Genomic DNA, 16771 nt, shown 5'->3' with positions numbered 1-16771 from the left:
TCAAACTAATATAATTCATCTTTAATTACCAAAATAAAAGGTTAAACATTCCCAAATACAAAGACCAGACCTTGCACAATTTATTTAGCATACCTTTCCAAAGGGTAGTTGACTGTGTGATACAGGAAACCTCTCCACCCAATCTCAGTGTCTATGTCCAAAATGGAACCCTATATAGTGCACTACTGTTCAAAGACCCATAGGGCATGGGGTGCCATTTTGGACGCACCCATAGACCGTCATCATGCTCTGCTTCTCATTTGAGGACATACCACTCAAGCAAACCAATGTAGTAACACATTTCAATCCACCTGACAGTGAAACCTTACTCTTTAATAAACTAATCTGAGGGAAATCTTCAATTCAATTACACATTCAAATCAAATGGACAAAAATAGATATGTACATCTCATACTGATATGAAACATTATATGCAACTGTACAGCAAGTCACTTTTCCTCAATATACTTTATATTCCACAAGTGGCAGTTAACTTGCAGCTATATATTTGATTAGTTGTGTTAACTACAACAATGTATTAATTAAAAAGACAATATTCCCTCCACTTCCAAGAAAAGATAACAAAATATTCTAAGCATATTTTTGCTGTCTGATGGAATTACATGCTCATAATGCATAAAAAAATAAAGTGTTATGTTTTTCATCTATTGAAAGCAGTAACTCCCCTCAATGTTGTACTCTGAACATTTGACTCTAGGACCAAGAAAATGTATTCGAAATAGCTTCTGAAGTTTCATAATTGTATGTTCGTTAATGGGAAAATAAGGTCATTTCCTGAAGTTTGTTTTGGAGGTAAGGTTTTCAGACAGTGACGACATCCACAATTTAAGTTGGTATACTAACAAACGGAAAACAGGAAAAACATTTGAACGTATTTAGCACCCGTTTTCTTATCTTAACATTCAGTGCTAAGACGTTATGACAGAATTTAAAAAAATGTGAGACTTCCTTCCAAATCAAAACAGACCTCTATATGGGCAGACTTTACATGATACGGTTTGTTCATTGGGACAGGGAGTTAGTTACCAGTCACAATTAGTGGTTCACTCTGTAGGTACCTGGGAACGATGGTACGCACACACAGCTCACATTCTTGTTTAAAAGTCAACATAAGTAAGCAAACGCATAACATAAAATACGGTAGATGAGAAAACGTCAAGGATGTGTTTAGAAATGGAATGGGTTAATATAAAGGGTAGACTGCTGCCCTTCTTTTCATTGGTCAAACAGTGATTAGTCCCAAGAAAAAAATGAACACACTGCATTTCTCAAATTCATGATCAAGTTTACAAATAATGTAAGCGTTTCAGGGGATGACAACAGAACACCCACAACTAGGACAGAACAACACAGATCTGTTTCTCTGGAGGTGAATGTTTTGAAGATGGGACATGGTGGAAGTGGTGGGTTGAGACATTAAGACTTGAAGACGTGCACGGCTCTCACGACGTACTGCCTGCAGATGGGACACTCGCTCATCCGCTTGCCGCACTTGGTGCAGGTGACCATGTGACCACACTCCAGGAGGACGCAGTCGATCACAGAGTCCATGCAGATCCTGCACAGGTTGTCATCCACGTTGGTCAGCTGGGCCTTCTCCCCATCTGGAGGAAGACAGAGGGGAGGAATCAGAGAAGAAAGCAAAAGAACAGGACATTCCATACAGATCAGAGTGGAGGAGAGCAATGATGATGTCAAGCCCTGAAGAGGTAGAAGAGACTGGCACTGTCAGTGAGAGAGCTCACTAAAATATCTCCTCGCTCTTGTATCCAGAGTGCCTTATCTTAGGAAGGTCATGGCTGGTATAAACCAGAGGGCAAGCATCATACAGGGTCCTGGAAATGTTCGCTATGAGGGGTTTCCATGACAATGAGACCCCCTTCATCACCTGACGGTGTATCAGTGAATTCAGACCCCAGACTTCTTGCAGCTGTATAGATTTAGCTTTATTAGAAATGTGTGTGTGAAGTTATTAACAGACATCTTGGCTTTCTAGGTAATAAACTTAAAGATGGCACTTGGGTGACTGGTTCTTACTTGGCAATGAATAGGGGCAATGAGAACCTCCAACAACTAGACATGCTCAGATGGCATGAAGGTACCTTTGGTATGGATGAGATACAAAGACAGCACGATGGATGTGCTGTAGTAGTAGTGGGACCACATGTAGTAAGTAAGGTGATACTTCCTGCATGCATGGCTGAGGGCTGAGGGCTGTGTATGAGGTTGGATGCCGGTGTTACATGCAGGCTGAGGGGCCATGAGATGGTAGGAGTGACGAGGTCAACAGTAAGAGAGACCAGGGGAAAATGTGCCCTTTTCAGATACCTTACCTCCAATCCCTCCATTGCAGATGGGAGGAGGGGGCAAGGCCACCACTTGTGTGGAAGGAGTAAAGCAACAGTCAGTAAATACTGATGTTATTTTTGTACTAAAGAAATCAACTCAGCATCTACCCCTGGTACAAAGCATTGATGGTATACAGGAACTCTGATGGTACAATTTTACAATACAGTAATGAAGATACTGTACATCCTGAGCTAGAATATCATTGACGAGGACTGAAGGGTTTACATGTCAAGTAGCTGTACTTTCCATTCCTGTTCCACAGACGATACATATCATCACAAAAGACAGACAGAGGAGTGACATTTTACCTGCAGTTATAGCTGTGTTCACGTTTTCCACTAAAGGAAAGAAAGAAACATTTAGATAAAATAACTACTGCACACCATTTTGATGGGCAAACATGGTGTGGTAGTGACCATAGCAGTTGGCAAGCCAGCTCAAACGGATCTGGGACCAGGCTCACTGCTACTCACATGACTTCATGTTCTCCTCAGTCTCTCTGTACAGGCGGCTGACGCGCTCTACCAGCTCCCACTTCTCACAGCAGCCTGAATAGTTGACAAAGTTCCTGGCCAGGATCTCCTTCAGCTGTCTCACGGACAGGCCCTCGATGTCCCTCAGGCTGGAGATGTCTGAGAGAGAGGCCCGCGCTCGCGGCCGCGTCTGAGGGCTCACCTGCAGGAGAGAGAGGAGAGTCATAAGCCATTACATACATGACACATACTGCACTGGAGAGAAGGGGCAAATAGGACAGGAGAATGTCGCACCCCTCTGAATAAGCTCCAGATGCTGTGAGAGGACATTTTTCTACAGTTAGCAGCCTACTAGGAGTGAGGTTTATCATTTACCTCTGGTGTGTGCTCACTGGGTGCCAGGTTCAGGAGGGAGAGAGACGTGGCGTCGCCTATATCCTGTACAGACAAAACAAGCACATGACTCAGATGGAGGCCTGTGGCGGTCCTTACATTTTGTCAGCCAGTTATCGTCATGCAATAGACTACCAGTCTCACGGTAATTGACCGTCAATTAGCCTAAACATGTTTAGCATCTCCAGGCATACAAGTCACTGATGCGTGCCTTTGGAACATCTACATTTTAAAAATTCAAATAAATCTATTTAATATACACCATCACAATAAATCCAGTATTTTAGGCAGGCCTAAAAAAACATGATATGAAGAAAATGTTTTTTAGAAGAACAGAATACGAGTTGGCCTACTGTATGTTATCTGGCTATGCGCCATGCCATAGGCTTGATCATTTATCAGACAAGATATGCTTATAAGTTCTGTGCCATTATTTTATATGACTTTATAGTAGTAAGAATATAATTGAACTTAGCTGAATAAAATAGGAAGGATATTTTTCCCATTCTGGAGAGAGTGTGCATTTGAAGTGGCTATGTTGAGTGTAAAAGTTATCATTTGAAACAGGTCCTATATATGCTAGATTTAGAGTTATTTGGTAACTCTAGTTGAGAATGATACAAATGTATTAGAAATCAAAACATATATGGGCTGCATGATGRGACTATAGTCTATTGATGATTTGAGAAAGTCGCAAAAAAAGCTTGCGCTCTGTTCCTTGCCTCAGGCTACACACAGCTGTTCTCTCATCAAGTGATCATATTTTCACCCATCAGACTATTCTCAATTTAATTTTGTCTTCAATATTATGTTAAATTTGTTTAAATTTACAATGGCCCATTATCAAATGGGCAGGAACACGAGCAGGTGAACAAATAGATGTAACCTGTATGCACTCAAATTCATTTTCCACTCATGCCGGGTAACATACTCCGGTTATTTCATCAACTACTGTTTGAGGAGCATGCAGCCTCTCGCTGCATGACAGGTGATATTCCGCCCAAACTCTATGCCATGGGCTCTCTAACCCTGTTCGTGCAGTTACCCAGTGCTTAAATTTGGGAAACCAAGTGAAATCTGTTCGGGAACATCAATAGTAACAAAACATATTTCATTAAACTGTTGAGACCCTGACTCTCTGCTCGCTCTAGAAAGGAATGAAGGAGAGAGGGGAGGGGATGGTATAAAGGAGAGAAGGTCATGGCTTGTATAAACCGGAGAGCAAGCTCCATACAGGCTCCTGGAAATGTCCCAGTCTGATAAAAGGCTTCGCTGTGAGGGGTTTCCATGACAATGAGACCCCCTTCATCACCTGATGGTATATCAGTGGAGGTTTGAGATATTCTGTAGCTAAAGGTAATAGGTCAGCCTATTGATTATAAAAATCCATAATACTAAGCTATTCAAAATCAAATCCAAATCCTCTACACTTGTAGGCTAACTCTGTAAGCCACCCTGCACAATCAATGAACCAACGGCATCGCCTAGGCCTATATGTTCTCTCCCAGACTCATGGATAGAAAGATTGGAGTATAGCATGAGGTAACCAGTCTATCCAGTATGCATGATAATACAGTCCACACTCAAAGGTGATTACTAATTCTGGAGTATAGGCTGGACCAATTACATCTTAAAATAATTTCGTTTTTCTGCCATGCGTAATATGCGGTACGCTATTAGGCTATGTATTATATAATGGCACAATCATTTTTTAAATTCAGCGTTTTTTTCAGGCTTGATCTCATACAGTATATAGGCATATGAGTATGCATCAGCTCTAATATGCGTATGGGTGTTTTGAATTAATCGTCACCTTAGAAAGCACTGTCCATTTCGTTGGCTTTGAAACAACATCCACAACAACCATGTTTTCCACTCAGTTTCAACAGGTTGTTGAACTTCTTTCTTCAAATTGATCAATCATAGTGAGGTGAGTTTTAAAATCGCAATACTGTTTTGATGATAAGAGTATTTGCATTGATGTCAGTGTGGTTAGAGGAACAATAGAGCCCTGAGTACCAGACCATTAGGACCTGATGGAGGGACAATAGAGCCCTGAGTACCAGACCATTAGTGACCTGATGAAGGGACAATAGAGCCCTGAGTACCAGACCATTATGGACCTGATGGAGGACAATAGAGCCCTGAGTACCAGACCATTAGTGACCTGATGAAGGGACAATAGAGCCCTGAGTACCAGGCCATTAGGACCTGATGGAGGGACAATAGAGCCCTGAGTACCAGACCATTAGTGACCTGATGAAGGGACAATAGAGCCCTGAGTACCAGGCCATTAGGACCTGATGGAGGGACAATAGAGCCCTGAGTACCAGACCATTAGTGACCTGATGAAGGGACAATAGAGCCCTGAGTACCAGGCCATTAGGACCTGATGGAGGGACAATAGATCCCTGAGTACCAGGCCATTAGGACCTGATCCCAGGAGGTTGGTGGCTCCTTAATATAGGGAGAATGGGCTCGTTGTAATGGCTGGAGAAGAATCAGTGGAATGTTACGTCAGCAGCCTCCAGTGGACCTCATGGTCGTTAGTGAGTTGGGTACTACCAATGCATGTCCTGAGTGCATAAGAGGAGATTACCATGACTCAACGGTCACGTGGAATATTACTGCGGTCATGTCTGCTGGTAATATGGTCACCGCAACAGGCCTACTCAGACAGAAACCTCCACAGAGCACTAGAAATCCTTCCAGCCCAGGCAGGGATTAGGATGAATCACCTGCTGTTTAGTCCACTGATCCCTTGGGGACTACTATGTTCCCAGTCATAGTAAAGCTTCTACTGCTCTCTGCACCAGCTGAGCAGGCAAAGTACAGGTATTTGTAGCAGTCATCTCTTAATTTAGACCTCAGTCACTTTCAGAGCAGACGTAACACCTTTTACACTCACTCTCTACCTGCATCACATGTACCTGGTTGGTTGTCCCTGAGCTGTCGCTCCTGCTGAGAGCTTCCCCCTGAGAGGCGGAGACTGAGAGAGCAGACAGCTCAGAGGTGGAACGTGCGGCGGAGGGGGGCGGGGTATAGAGGGGGTTGTCTGGGTCCTCCTCCCCCTCTGTCCTCTGGTGACACAGCACCAGGTCCACCAGGTCCTCCTTCTCCCTGCAGGTGTCTGTGGGGACGTTGCGTAGCAGCAGGTACTGCCGCAGGTCTTTGACCCTCAGCCGCATCAGCTGTGGTCTCTGGAAGGCCGTCCCCTTCAGCAGGTGACATGTGGCACATATACGCAGGTTCTCCTGAAGCACAGAGCACAGAGTGCAGAAACTCTTCTTACAGTCGCAGCAGATATGCTGGGGGAGAGAGAGATAAGAGTGTGCGCATTAAGCAGGTGGAGAGACAGGCTAAGTGACATGGACACAGAGTAATGTAGGCACCAGGGCACACTGTGCCTTAATAGGATCCACAAAGCCTGCCCAGTACTCCAGGCTAACAATATCCTGCATATAGAACTTGTCTCCACTAAAACATTCATGCACATGGAAGATTAAATCATGTCTCATTCAATTATTAAATGGTGCAAACATCTCCCTCTATACACCTTGAACGGGCGTTTGTTCTGAACAAAGCAGCACAGATTCTGAAATCATCAATTGAACCTTCACAGGCTATGTTGGACAGATGAGGAATGTGGGGTATTGGAGCCCAAAATAAGCCATGAGGAAGCAGAAGGTCGATGTCTTTTTTCCGTTACTGCATTTTTTCAATCATGTGCATCTGTTTCCCTCCATCTCCAGACAGTCGGACGGGAGGCAGGCAGTTCTTTATTTCATGTCACAAACATCAAACAGTAATAACACGCAAGCGGCATGATTAAGCGCTGTGTTGGCATGGTGACGCAGAGCAGCAGAGGGACAGACAGAGTAAAGGAATTCAACCCAGCAATATGGAGATGTCGTCTCCCTCTGTCATCACAACAGACCCCCTTCCCCCTGCCATTTGATGAATTCTGGCTAGACCTTTGATGAGGCACAGTGCTTACCTAGAAATTAATCTAACAAACTTTAGACCATAGCATTAGCATGCATCAGCCACAAAACCTCACTGATCTAAATCTACACTAAAGAAGTAGCCTAAGTCCTTGTCTATTTTTTTTATTTTTTTACCACAGACTACATTAGAACAAAAACATGTGGTTTTCTCAACATAGCTTAACAGCTTCTACCCCAAAGCCATAAGACTGCTGAACAGTTAATCAAATGGCTACCCAGATTATTTACATTGACCCCCTCCCTTTTTTCACACTGCTGCTACTTGCTGTTTATTATCTATGCATAGTCACTTTACCCCTACGTACATGTACATATTACCTCAATTACCTCGACTAACTTGTACCCCCGCACATTGACTTGGTACCGATACCCCCTGTATATAGCCTCGTTATTTTATTGTGTCACTTTTTTTTCCCTCTTCAGTTTATTTAGTAAATATTTTATTATTTTTCTTAAAACTGCATTGTTGGTTAAGGGCTTGTAGTAAGCATTTCACGGTAAGGTCTACACCGGTTTTATTCGGCTCATGTGACAAATTCAATTTGATTTGGAGTGTAGCAATTACCACTGCTGTGCCATGGGCTTGTAAGTGCAGTCTCATGACGTAACTGGCTGTATTCAGCATCTCTTATCTTGGCTCTCTCGGAGGACACATCAGATTACGTCTAAGGACGGATCTAATCAACACTGGCCCTTACTTAACATGTAGGCCTACTGTAGTAGGGTGTGTATGTTTGAATAAACATATGAGGGCTACTCTGATCAGATCTAATAAAATATCTAAGAATATCAGTGCATTAAATGTTATAGTGTCTCCTCAGTCAATACCAATTATAAACTATTCTATGGCTCAAACACCCAAACAGGTTCCTTCTTGATTACCCCAAAGCCTATCAAACACACACTAGCCATCACCCCAAAGCTTATAAAACACCCTCTAACCATCTGGGACTGGCCTACAATCACATAGGCCATTCACACAATAAGTCTACTAGCTACCCCAATGGTCCCAAAACCCAACACCTACCTTCCTCCTGAAGACAGAGAAGGCCTGGCCACAAGCCTTACATACGAGGCTGGGGCTCCCTGAGGTTGTGGGCGGATATGTGGAATATCCTGCGCTGGGGGCAAACCGGAAGGGTCCGGCACCGGCTCCGAACCCAGGCTGCTGGCCTCTCACTGCCCCTGTGCCCATGACTTCATTCAGCAGACCACAGCATGAAGCCCACATGGACGAGGCCCCCGCCTGGAGAACATAGACAGCAGTGTTAAGAGACTGCAGAGCTCCACAGACATGAGAAGAAGTTATCCCTGTCAAACATCACCAGCCCTGTAGTGTCGACAAGCCTCCTCTCCTTGAGCTAGGACCCATCTGTGCGACACCAGACACCCTATAGTCATTATCACAGTGATACCTACAAACAGATTGGCTTGATGCCGCAATGTATTGCACACAGGTTATTGCAAGTGTGAAAACATCTAAAAATAGAGTGGTCAAGGAAACACAAGCTATTATACTCTTAATATTGCAGCCACAGGAGAGGCTGGAGGCATCACTTTGTTATGGCTGAGGAAATGAAAAGCATAGCCCGTAGCTCTGTGGTGACTGACGACGGCACAATAGACTAGACATGCCCAGGGACTGCATGATGACCAGCCCTAATAGACCTACATCCAACACATCCTATCAAAGTTTCCCTAAATAGGATACTTTTGTCTGCAGGGGAGAATGTGTGAGAAAGTGAAGGTGTGTAGCGGAGAAATGATTCATGCATCGGATAAACTAACTAACTGACTAATTACCTCGATGAGTGGCTGCAAATGATAACTCGATATCTGTTCCCTGGCAATTTAATACTAGAGAATGCATTCCCCTGTATTAACATGGGAAGATAATTCCACAAAATCAATTTCAGTTCAACTCCCATCTCTATCAATGAGGTAATCCGTTTCCAAACGTAGGCCCTATCATTTGCCCATTACTTTTTATACTAGTCTCTGTTACATGAACAATAGTACTGTACAGTAGTCAAATATAGGAATATGTTTACTCAACAACAGCAACAGGTCAATTTGTGCATAAATTGGTGTACTACTATTGTTACTACTGTTGTAATACTGTTGTAATTCTGTTGTCACGACTTCCGCCGAAGTTGGTCCCTCTCCTTGTTCGGGCGGTGTTCGGGGGTCGACGTCACCGACCTTCTAGCCATCACTGATCCATTTTTCATTTTCTATTGGTTTTGTCTTGTCTTCCATCACACCTGGTTTCAATCCCATCAATTACATGTTGTGTATTTAACCCTCTGTTTCCCCTCATGTCCTTGTCGGTGATTGTTTGTTGTATGTATGTGTTCTAGTTATGTTCTGGTGTGTGACGGGTTTTGCACCCTCTTATTTTATTTTGTATATTTTGGTTTTCGTAGGTTTTGAATACTTATTAAACAGCTCCGTTTAAACCAAGTTCATTCTCCTGCGCCTGACTTCCCTGCCACCAGCACGCACCCCATTACAACTGTTGTAATACTGTTCCATTTTCTGCTGCTGTTAGTCTAAATATATTCATATTTAATTTTTTGGGATGCGTTGTGGGGGTGTTTCTCTTGAAGGTGCAGTTTCTCCTGGTAAATCAGCTTGTGTACATTGACTTGTACCTGCATTGAGTCCCCTACTGATCTGAATTACACAAGGTTCTACCAATCATCATCCATTAATATCTGCAAAATACCACAGCTGTCTACGTTTGAGATTGTATGATGATTAAATTAAATAAAGTATGTGTTTGTATCCTTACTAATGCATATTCATTGAAGAGAGATGGTAGAACGTTAAAAAAATGCATTAAGTGGGTAACAATCTGATAATAGTATATGAACATTAGAACTCCCACTGTAAAGGCTAAATATTATGCCCAATGAGCGTTAGGATTTCTACAGATGCGGAACCAAACAGCCTACAGACAACTAACATACATTCCAAAAATCAATAATTGACCAGAAAATTTCTTCCTAGGAGGGAGGATTTGAACTATCCATACAAATCACAAATATCAGTCACAAACAAGGCAAGACAAACAGTCAATCTACTGACCGTGCTAGCTAGTAGCCTAGCGTTAGTCACAGATGCAAAACATCAAGCTATTACTGTACTACTCTCCCTTGGTGACAATCATCAATACTACTGACATTGAACATGAATACTGGTTATCGAGAATTTGCCTGAATAAACTATTTAATCTAGCTAGCTAACTCATATACAGTTAGATAAGAAAATCTAGCCAAGTAGCTAGCCTATTTCGACAACATGTAGCTGTACCTAGCTTCATACTGACAGTAGCTAATAGCTAGCTACATTAGTTACTAAGCATCAATGCTACATATAGAGATGATTGAACTCAGCTCACTCAACATAGCTAACGTTAGCTGGATATATAAAGATAGTTATCTATTTATTTATTGTTCGCTACCTAGCTTGTGAACAAAAAACGAACAAAAATAAACTGTTAGCTAGCATATTTGCTGACAGTCAACTACAGCTAGCTAGCTTGACAGCAATAACCTACTGAGAATTGAGGAAAGTAGAATTAACCTTCATAGCAATTGTACCTTCATAGCAACTCCGGGTTGTGGAATTTGTGGCAATAAACTGATAATCTGACCATTGCAACAACCCAAAGATCCTCACTTCATTACGTGTTCCTTCTTTCCACCAGCATCTCGAGCTTAAGCGAGACCGCGGGGGCGTTCGAGCTGATCTATTTTGTCAAGTACAGTCGTGGCCAAAAGTTTTGAGAACGACATAAATATTAATTTCCACAAAGTTTGCTGCTTCAGTGTCTTTAGATATTTTTGTCAGATGTTACTATGGAATGCTGAAGTATAATTACAAGCATTTCATAAGTGTCAAAGGTTTTATTGACAATTACATGAAGTTGATGCAAAGAGTCAATATTTGCAGTGTTGACCCTTCTTTTTCAAGACCTCTGCAAACCGCCCCGGCATGCTGTCAATTAACATCTGGGCCACATCCTGACTGATGGCAGCCCATTATTGCATAATCAATGCTTGGAGTTTGTCAGAATTTGTGGGTTTTTGTTTTTGTTTGCCCACCCGCCTCTTGAGGGTTGACCACAAGTTCTCAATGGGATTAAGGTCTGGGGAGTTTCCTGGCCATGGACCCAAAATATCGATGTTTGGTTCCCCGAGCCACTTAGTTATCACTTTTGCCTTATGGCAAGGTGTTCCATCATGCTGGAAAAGGCATTTTTTGTCACCAAACTGTTCCTGGATGGTTGGGAGAAGTTGCTCTCGGAGGATGTGTTGGTACCATTCTTTAATCATGGCTGTGTTCATAGGCAAAATTGTGAGTGAGCCCACTCCCTTGGCTGAGAAGCAACCCCACACATGAATGGTCTCAGGATGCTTTACTGTTGGCATGACACAGGACTGATGGTAGCGCTCACCTTGTCTTCTCCGGACAAGCTTTTTTTCCGGATGCCCCAAACAATGGGAAAGGGGATTCATCAGAGAAAATGACTTTACCCCAGTCCTCAACAGTCCAATCCCTATACCTTTTGCAGAATATCAGTCTGTCCCTGATGTTTTTCCTGGAGAGAAGTGGTTTCTTTGCTGCCCTTCTTGACACCAGGCCATCCTCCAAAAGTCTTCGTCTCACTGTGTGTGCAGATGCACTCACACCTGCCTCCTGCCATTCCTGAGCAAGCTCTGTACTGGTGGTGCCCCGATCCCGCAGCTGAATCAACTTTAGGAGACGGTCCTGGCGCTTGCTGGACTTTCTTGGGCGCCCTGAGGCCTTCTTCACAACAATTGAACCGCTCTCCTTGAAGTTCTTGATGATCCGATAAATGGTTGATTTAGGTGCAATCTTACTGGCAGCAATATCCTTGCCTGTGTGCCTACATGACTGACTGCATGAACTTTACAAAAACCATGTGATTAAAGGTCATGAAGTTTTGACTGCAGTCAACTTCATGTAGTTGCTCTTTACCAACTTCTGCTGCATTCATGTGCTAGTCAGGAACTAGGAAACTCTGAAATTGATTGAACACAGAACATGTATAGAGTACTACAGTATGAGTCATAATACATTGGCTATATTTCTTTAAATTGACAATTCTGTGAACTGTCTTGTGTACATTTTAAACTGACACAATACCTGTTAGCAAAGGTGTCAGCTAGAGATGACGTGCAGTAGCTTGCAGGGACTTGTGGTTTTGCATGATGTCTACTTTTATGCACCACCCTATGGGACTCCCAATCACATCTGGTTGTCATACAGCCTGTAATCAAACCAGGGACTGTAGTGACACCTCTGGCACTGAGAAGCAGTGCCTTAGACCACTGCACCACTCTGGAGCCCAAGTGCTTTGTGCTTGGTTATTAGAGAGAGCCCAGTCATTATTTTAAGCTTGATTTGTATAGGTATTTCTTAAAGTAAATATCTTCTATGATATCCACTCTTGCTAGTAGTAATCTGAAATAGTCCAATTAAATTCATATCTGCTAACATTAGTGTATGTGGTCTATAGTGCTTCCACTACCACTCTATAGACAGAGCCGCACCTAGCACTGTTGTTCCCCCATAGAAAAATAATGACATACATACCCCAACATAAATAATTTGGATTCAATTGATTTTAATTGAATGTTTTTCTTAGAGGCCCTGAATGTTGATTTGTAGGAATCAATCATTTCCACCTGGGAAATAATATGGGAAATAGTGGACGAAAGCAGATCATTCTTGTAGTATGTTCTTGAACAGAATGACAATCAGGGATGTCATTGCAGCTGTTTCTAAAAAGACACTAATGTAATGCATTACCAATGGATTTGGGGACCCTCTGCTGACTACAGTTCACCTAAAACGACATAATGTTTATATCGAGAGTAGGCTACATACAAAGAGGGAAGTTGTCCATTTTCATTTTTATTGGTTACTCAATTTATGGCTCTTCATATCAAGAATGGGAATTTTCAATGTATTTCAGCACTTGGCATGGAATTAGAATTATGTCAACTGGCTGATGATACCACCATATTTTCCTGTATTGAACAGTTTTCCTTGGTATCATTTTTGGAAAGGAATATAAGTCAGTCTTATTTCCACTCAAGGACTGTGTTTTACAGGAAGTATATGGTATCCCAATTAAAGATAAGGTTACTTATCTTGGTATTGTTATATGCAAGGATGAAAAACAAAGGAGTAATTTGAAGTTTAACCCCATTATTGAGAAAACAAAAATAAATGTAACCTCTAGTTACTAGAAGATATTTAATTGTATGGTAGGTCGGTTTATGACTCATATTCACTTGAATTGCCCCCTAAAATTGTGAAGGACTTAGAAGCCTCACTATCTACGGAAAGATATTCTCAATAATTCCCAAGAACAGGGTTTTAGATTTCAATACTCTAAATAAAACGTTTTAAATAAATTGGATTCTGAAGTACTGTGCCTTCAGAAAGTATTCAGACCCCTCGACTTTTTCCACATTTTGTTACGTTACAGCCTTATTCAAAATGGATAAATACAAAACATCCTCAGCAATCTACACACAATATGCCCCATAATGACAAAGCAAATGTATAAAAAAAAAAAAAAAATAGCTTATTTACACAAGTATTCAGAGCCTTTGCTATGAGACTCAAAATTTAGCTCAGGTGCATCCTGTTTCCATTGGTCATTCTTGACATGTTTCTATAACTTGATTGGAGTCCAGCTGTGGTAAATTCAATTGATTGGACATGATTTGGAAAGGCCCACACTTGTCTATGTAAGGTCCCACGGTTGTTAGTGCATGTCAGAGCAAAAACCAAGCCATGAGGTCGAAGGAATTGTCCGTAGAGGTTCGAGACAGGATTGTGTTGAGGCACAGATCTGCGGAAAGATACGAAAACATTTCTGCAGCATTGCAGGTCCCCAAGGACACAGTGGCCTCCATCATTCTTAAATGGATGAAGTTTGGAACCATCAAGACTCTTCCTAGAGCTGGCCACACGGCCAAACTGAGCAATCGGGGGAGAAGGGCCTTGGTCAGGGAGGTGACCAAGAACCTGACGGTCACTCTGACAGAGCTCTAGAGTTTCTCTGTGGAGATGGGAGAACCTTCCAGAAGAACAACCATTTCTGCAACACTCCACCAATCAGGTTGGCCAGACTCCTCAGTAAAAGGCACGTGACAGCCCGCTTGGAGTTTTCTAAAAGGCACGCAAAGACTCTCATGCCATGAGAAACAAGATTCTCTGGTCTAATGAAAACAAGATTGAACTCTTTGTCCTGAATACCAACCATCACGTCTGGAGGAAACCTGGCACCATTCCTACGGTGAAGCATGGTGGTGGTAGCATCATGCTGTGGGGATGTTTTTCAGCGGCAGGGACTGGGAGACTAGTCAGGATTGAGGCAATGATGAACGGAGCAAAGTACAGAGAGATCCTTGATGAAAACCTGCTCCAGAGCGCTCAGGACCTCAGACTGGGGCGAAGGTTCACCTTCCAACAGGACAACGACCATAAGCACACAGCCAAGACAATGCAGAAGTGGCTTCGGGACAAGTCTCTGAATGTCCTTGAGTGACCCAGCCAGAGCCCGGACTTCAACCTGATCGAACATCTCTGGAGAGACCTGAAAATAGTTGGGCAGCAAAGCTCCCCATCCAACCTGACAGAGCTTGAGAGGATCTGCAGAGAGAAATGTGAGAAACTCCCCAAATACAGGTGTGCCAAGCTTGTAGCGTCACACCCAAGAAGACTCAATGCTGTAATTGCGGGCAAAGGTGCTTCAACAAAGTATTGAGTGAAGGGTCTGAATATTTATGTAAATGTGATATTTCCATTATTATTTTTGCAAAAATGTCTAAACATGTTTTTGCTTTGACTTTATGGGGTATTGTATGGTGATTGATGAGGGGGAAAAACGATTTAATACATTTTAGAATAAGGCTGTAGCGTAACAAAATGTGGAAAAAGTCAAGGTGTCTGAACACTTTCTGAAGCCACTGTACTTTAAGAATGTCTTCCATAACTATTTAGGTTACTGGTTGACTCAGTTGGTGGTTTAGAATTTCTATGTTGGTGTATCCTTGGCCAATTTCCATGAGCAGGCACTTTTAGCTTGGATTTTAGCATATAAACATACTTTTTCCCCTCACAGATACTACAACAAAGAAAATAAGTCCTTTTCCTCTTTAAGTATTTTTTATGGGTATCTTTAATTTACTTTACTATTTATATTCTTGACAACTTTTACTTTAACTACAAGGGTTGAAAATGTACCAAATTGTCATATTTGAGTAAAAGTAAAGATACCTTAATAGACATTGACTCAAGTAAAAGTGAAAGTCATCCAGTAAAATACTACTTGAGTAAAAGTCTAAAAGTATTTGGTTTTAAATATACTTAAGTATTTTTTTTAAATGGATAGCCAGGGGCACACTCCAACACTCAGACATCATTTATAAATAATGCATGTGTGTTTTGTTAGTCCGCCAGATCAGAGGCAGCAGGGATGACCGGGGATGTTCTCTTGATAAGTGTGTGAATTGGATTGTTTTCCTGTTCTGCTAAGCATTCAAAATGTAACACGTACTTTTGGGTGTCAGGGGAAATGTATTGAATGTAGTGTAGTAAAAGTTTTCAAAAATATCAATAGTAAATTACAGATACCCATAAAAACTACTTAAGTAATATTTAAAAAATATTTGTACTTAAGTACTTTACACTACTGACTACATTCCTAAAGGTGTCTTTACTTTTACTAAAGTATGACAATTGGGTACTTTTTCCACCACTGAAATGTAGTAATAAACAGAATAGGAATATTGTTTGTGATCCTGCATTTCCCTCAGTAAGATTTTTTTGGTTGAATATCTATGGTGATATACTGTAAGAGGAAATGCATGGACGATTCCTAAAAATATTGTATCAGTAACAAGGTAAAAGACGTTTAATTTAAAATGAATTTATTAAAAATAATTTATCCCGTGAAATGTTTTGGAAAGATTGAAACGGAATATTGATTATATTTCTGAATTCTATAGAATGGAGGATACCATTTTTCACTTGTTTTTTCCCCCTGTGTTTATAGTAGGACATGTTGTACAATTGAATGGTTTTGATATAATGATTTATTTCAGAAAATATTATGTTGATAAGGATGTAGTATATTTAATTCAACAGCTAATAATAACAAGTAAATGTCAGATCATAAAATGCAAATGGTCTGATTTAAAACCTAACTTTTTTTACTTTATAAATAAATTTTAACAATATGCAGTGGTGGAAAAAGTACCCAATTCATACTTGAGTAAAAGTAAAGATACCTTCATAAAAAATTACTCAAGTAAAAGTGAAAGTCAGCCAGTAAAATACTACTTGAGTAAAAGTGTAAAAGTATTTGGTTTTAAAGCTACTTAATAAGTATCAAAAGTAAATGTAATTGCTAAAATATACTTAAGTATCAAAAGTAAAAGTATAAATAATTTCAAATTCCTTATATTACACAAACCAGAC

General features: G+C 41.3%; 1 protein-coding gene across 4 annotated transcripts; it reads right to left on the bottom strand.

Annotated features, from left to right (window-relative positions):
- On the bottom strand, positions 1-10992 carry rnf34a (ring finger protein 34a). Of its 4 annotated transcripts, none has more exons than XM_023979485.2 (8): positions 10832-10992; positions 8271-8489; positions 6167-6544; positions 3219-3281; positions 2844-3045; positions 2679-2708; positions 2355-2399; positions 1-1625 (listed from the first exon to the last, which is right to left on the bottom strand). In XM_023979485.2, the coding sequence occupies exons 1-8, from the start codon at positions 10835-10837 to the stop codon at positions 1438-1440; spliced, it is 1131 nt and encodes a 376-aa protein (XP_023835253.1). In that variant the 5' UTR covers positions 10838-10992; the 3' UTR covers positions 1-1437. The 4 variants fall into 4 exon arrangements, with proteins under 4 accessions (XP_023835253.1, XP_023835252.1, XP_023835254.1 ...); XM_023979484.2 differs by having other exon boundaries at positions 10849-10992; XM_023979486.2 differs by lacking the exon at positions 2355-2399 and having other exon boundaries at positions 10849-10992.
- Positions 10993-16771: the final 5779 nt, after the last annotated feature.

The sequence above is a fragment of the Salvelinus sp. IW2-2015 genome, linkage group LG33 (assembly GCF_002910315.2).
Source record: "Salvelinus sp. IW2-2015 linkage group LG33, ASM291031v2, whole genome shotgun sequence".
NCBI classification, from domain to species: domain Eukaryota; kingdom Metazoa; phylum Chordata; class Actinopteri; order Salmoniformes; family Salmonidae; genus Salvelinus; species Salvelinus sp. IW2-2015.
This window is presented reverse-complemented; position numbering and strand designations above follow the sequence as displayed.

What these genes read in the sequence shown, in the direction of transcription:
- rnf34a (XM_023979485.2), bottom strand. An exon ending in CCAGTGAGCACACACCAGAG is followed by an intron (nt 3,046 to 3,218) that starts GTAAATGATAAA and finishes TCTCTCCTGCAG; the next exon opens with GTGAGCCCTCAGACGCGGCC. An exon ending in GAACACAGCTATAACTGCAG is followed by an intron (nt 2,400 to 2,678) that starts GTAAAATGTCAC and finishes CTTCCACACAAG; the next exon opens with TGGTGGCCTTGCCCCCTCCT.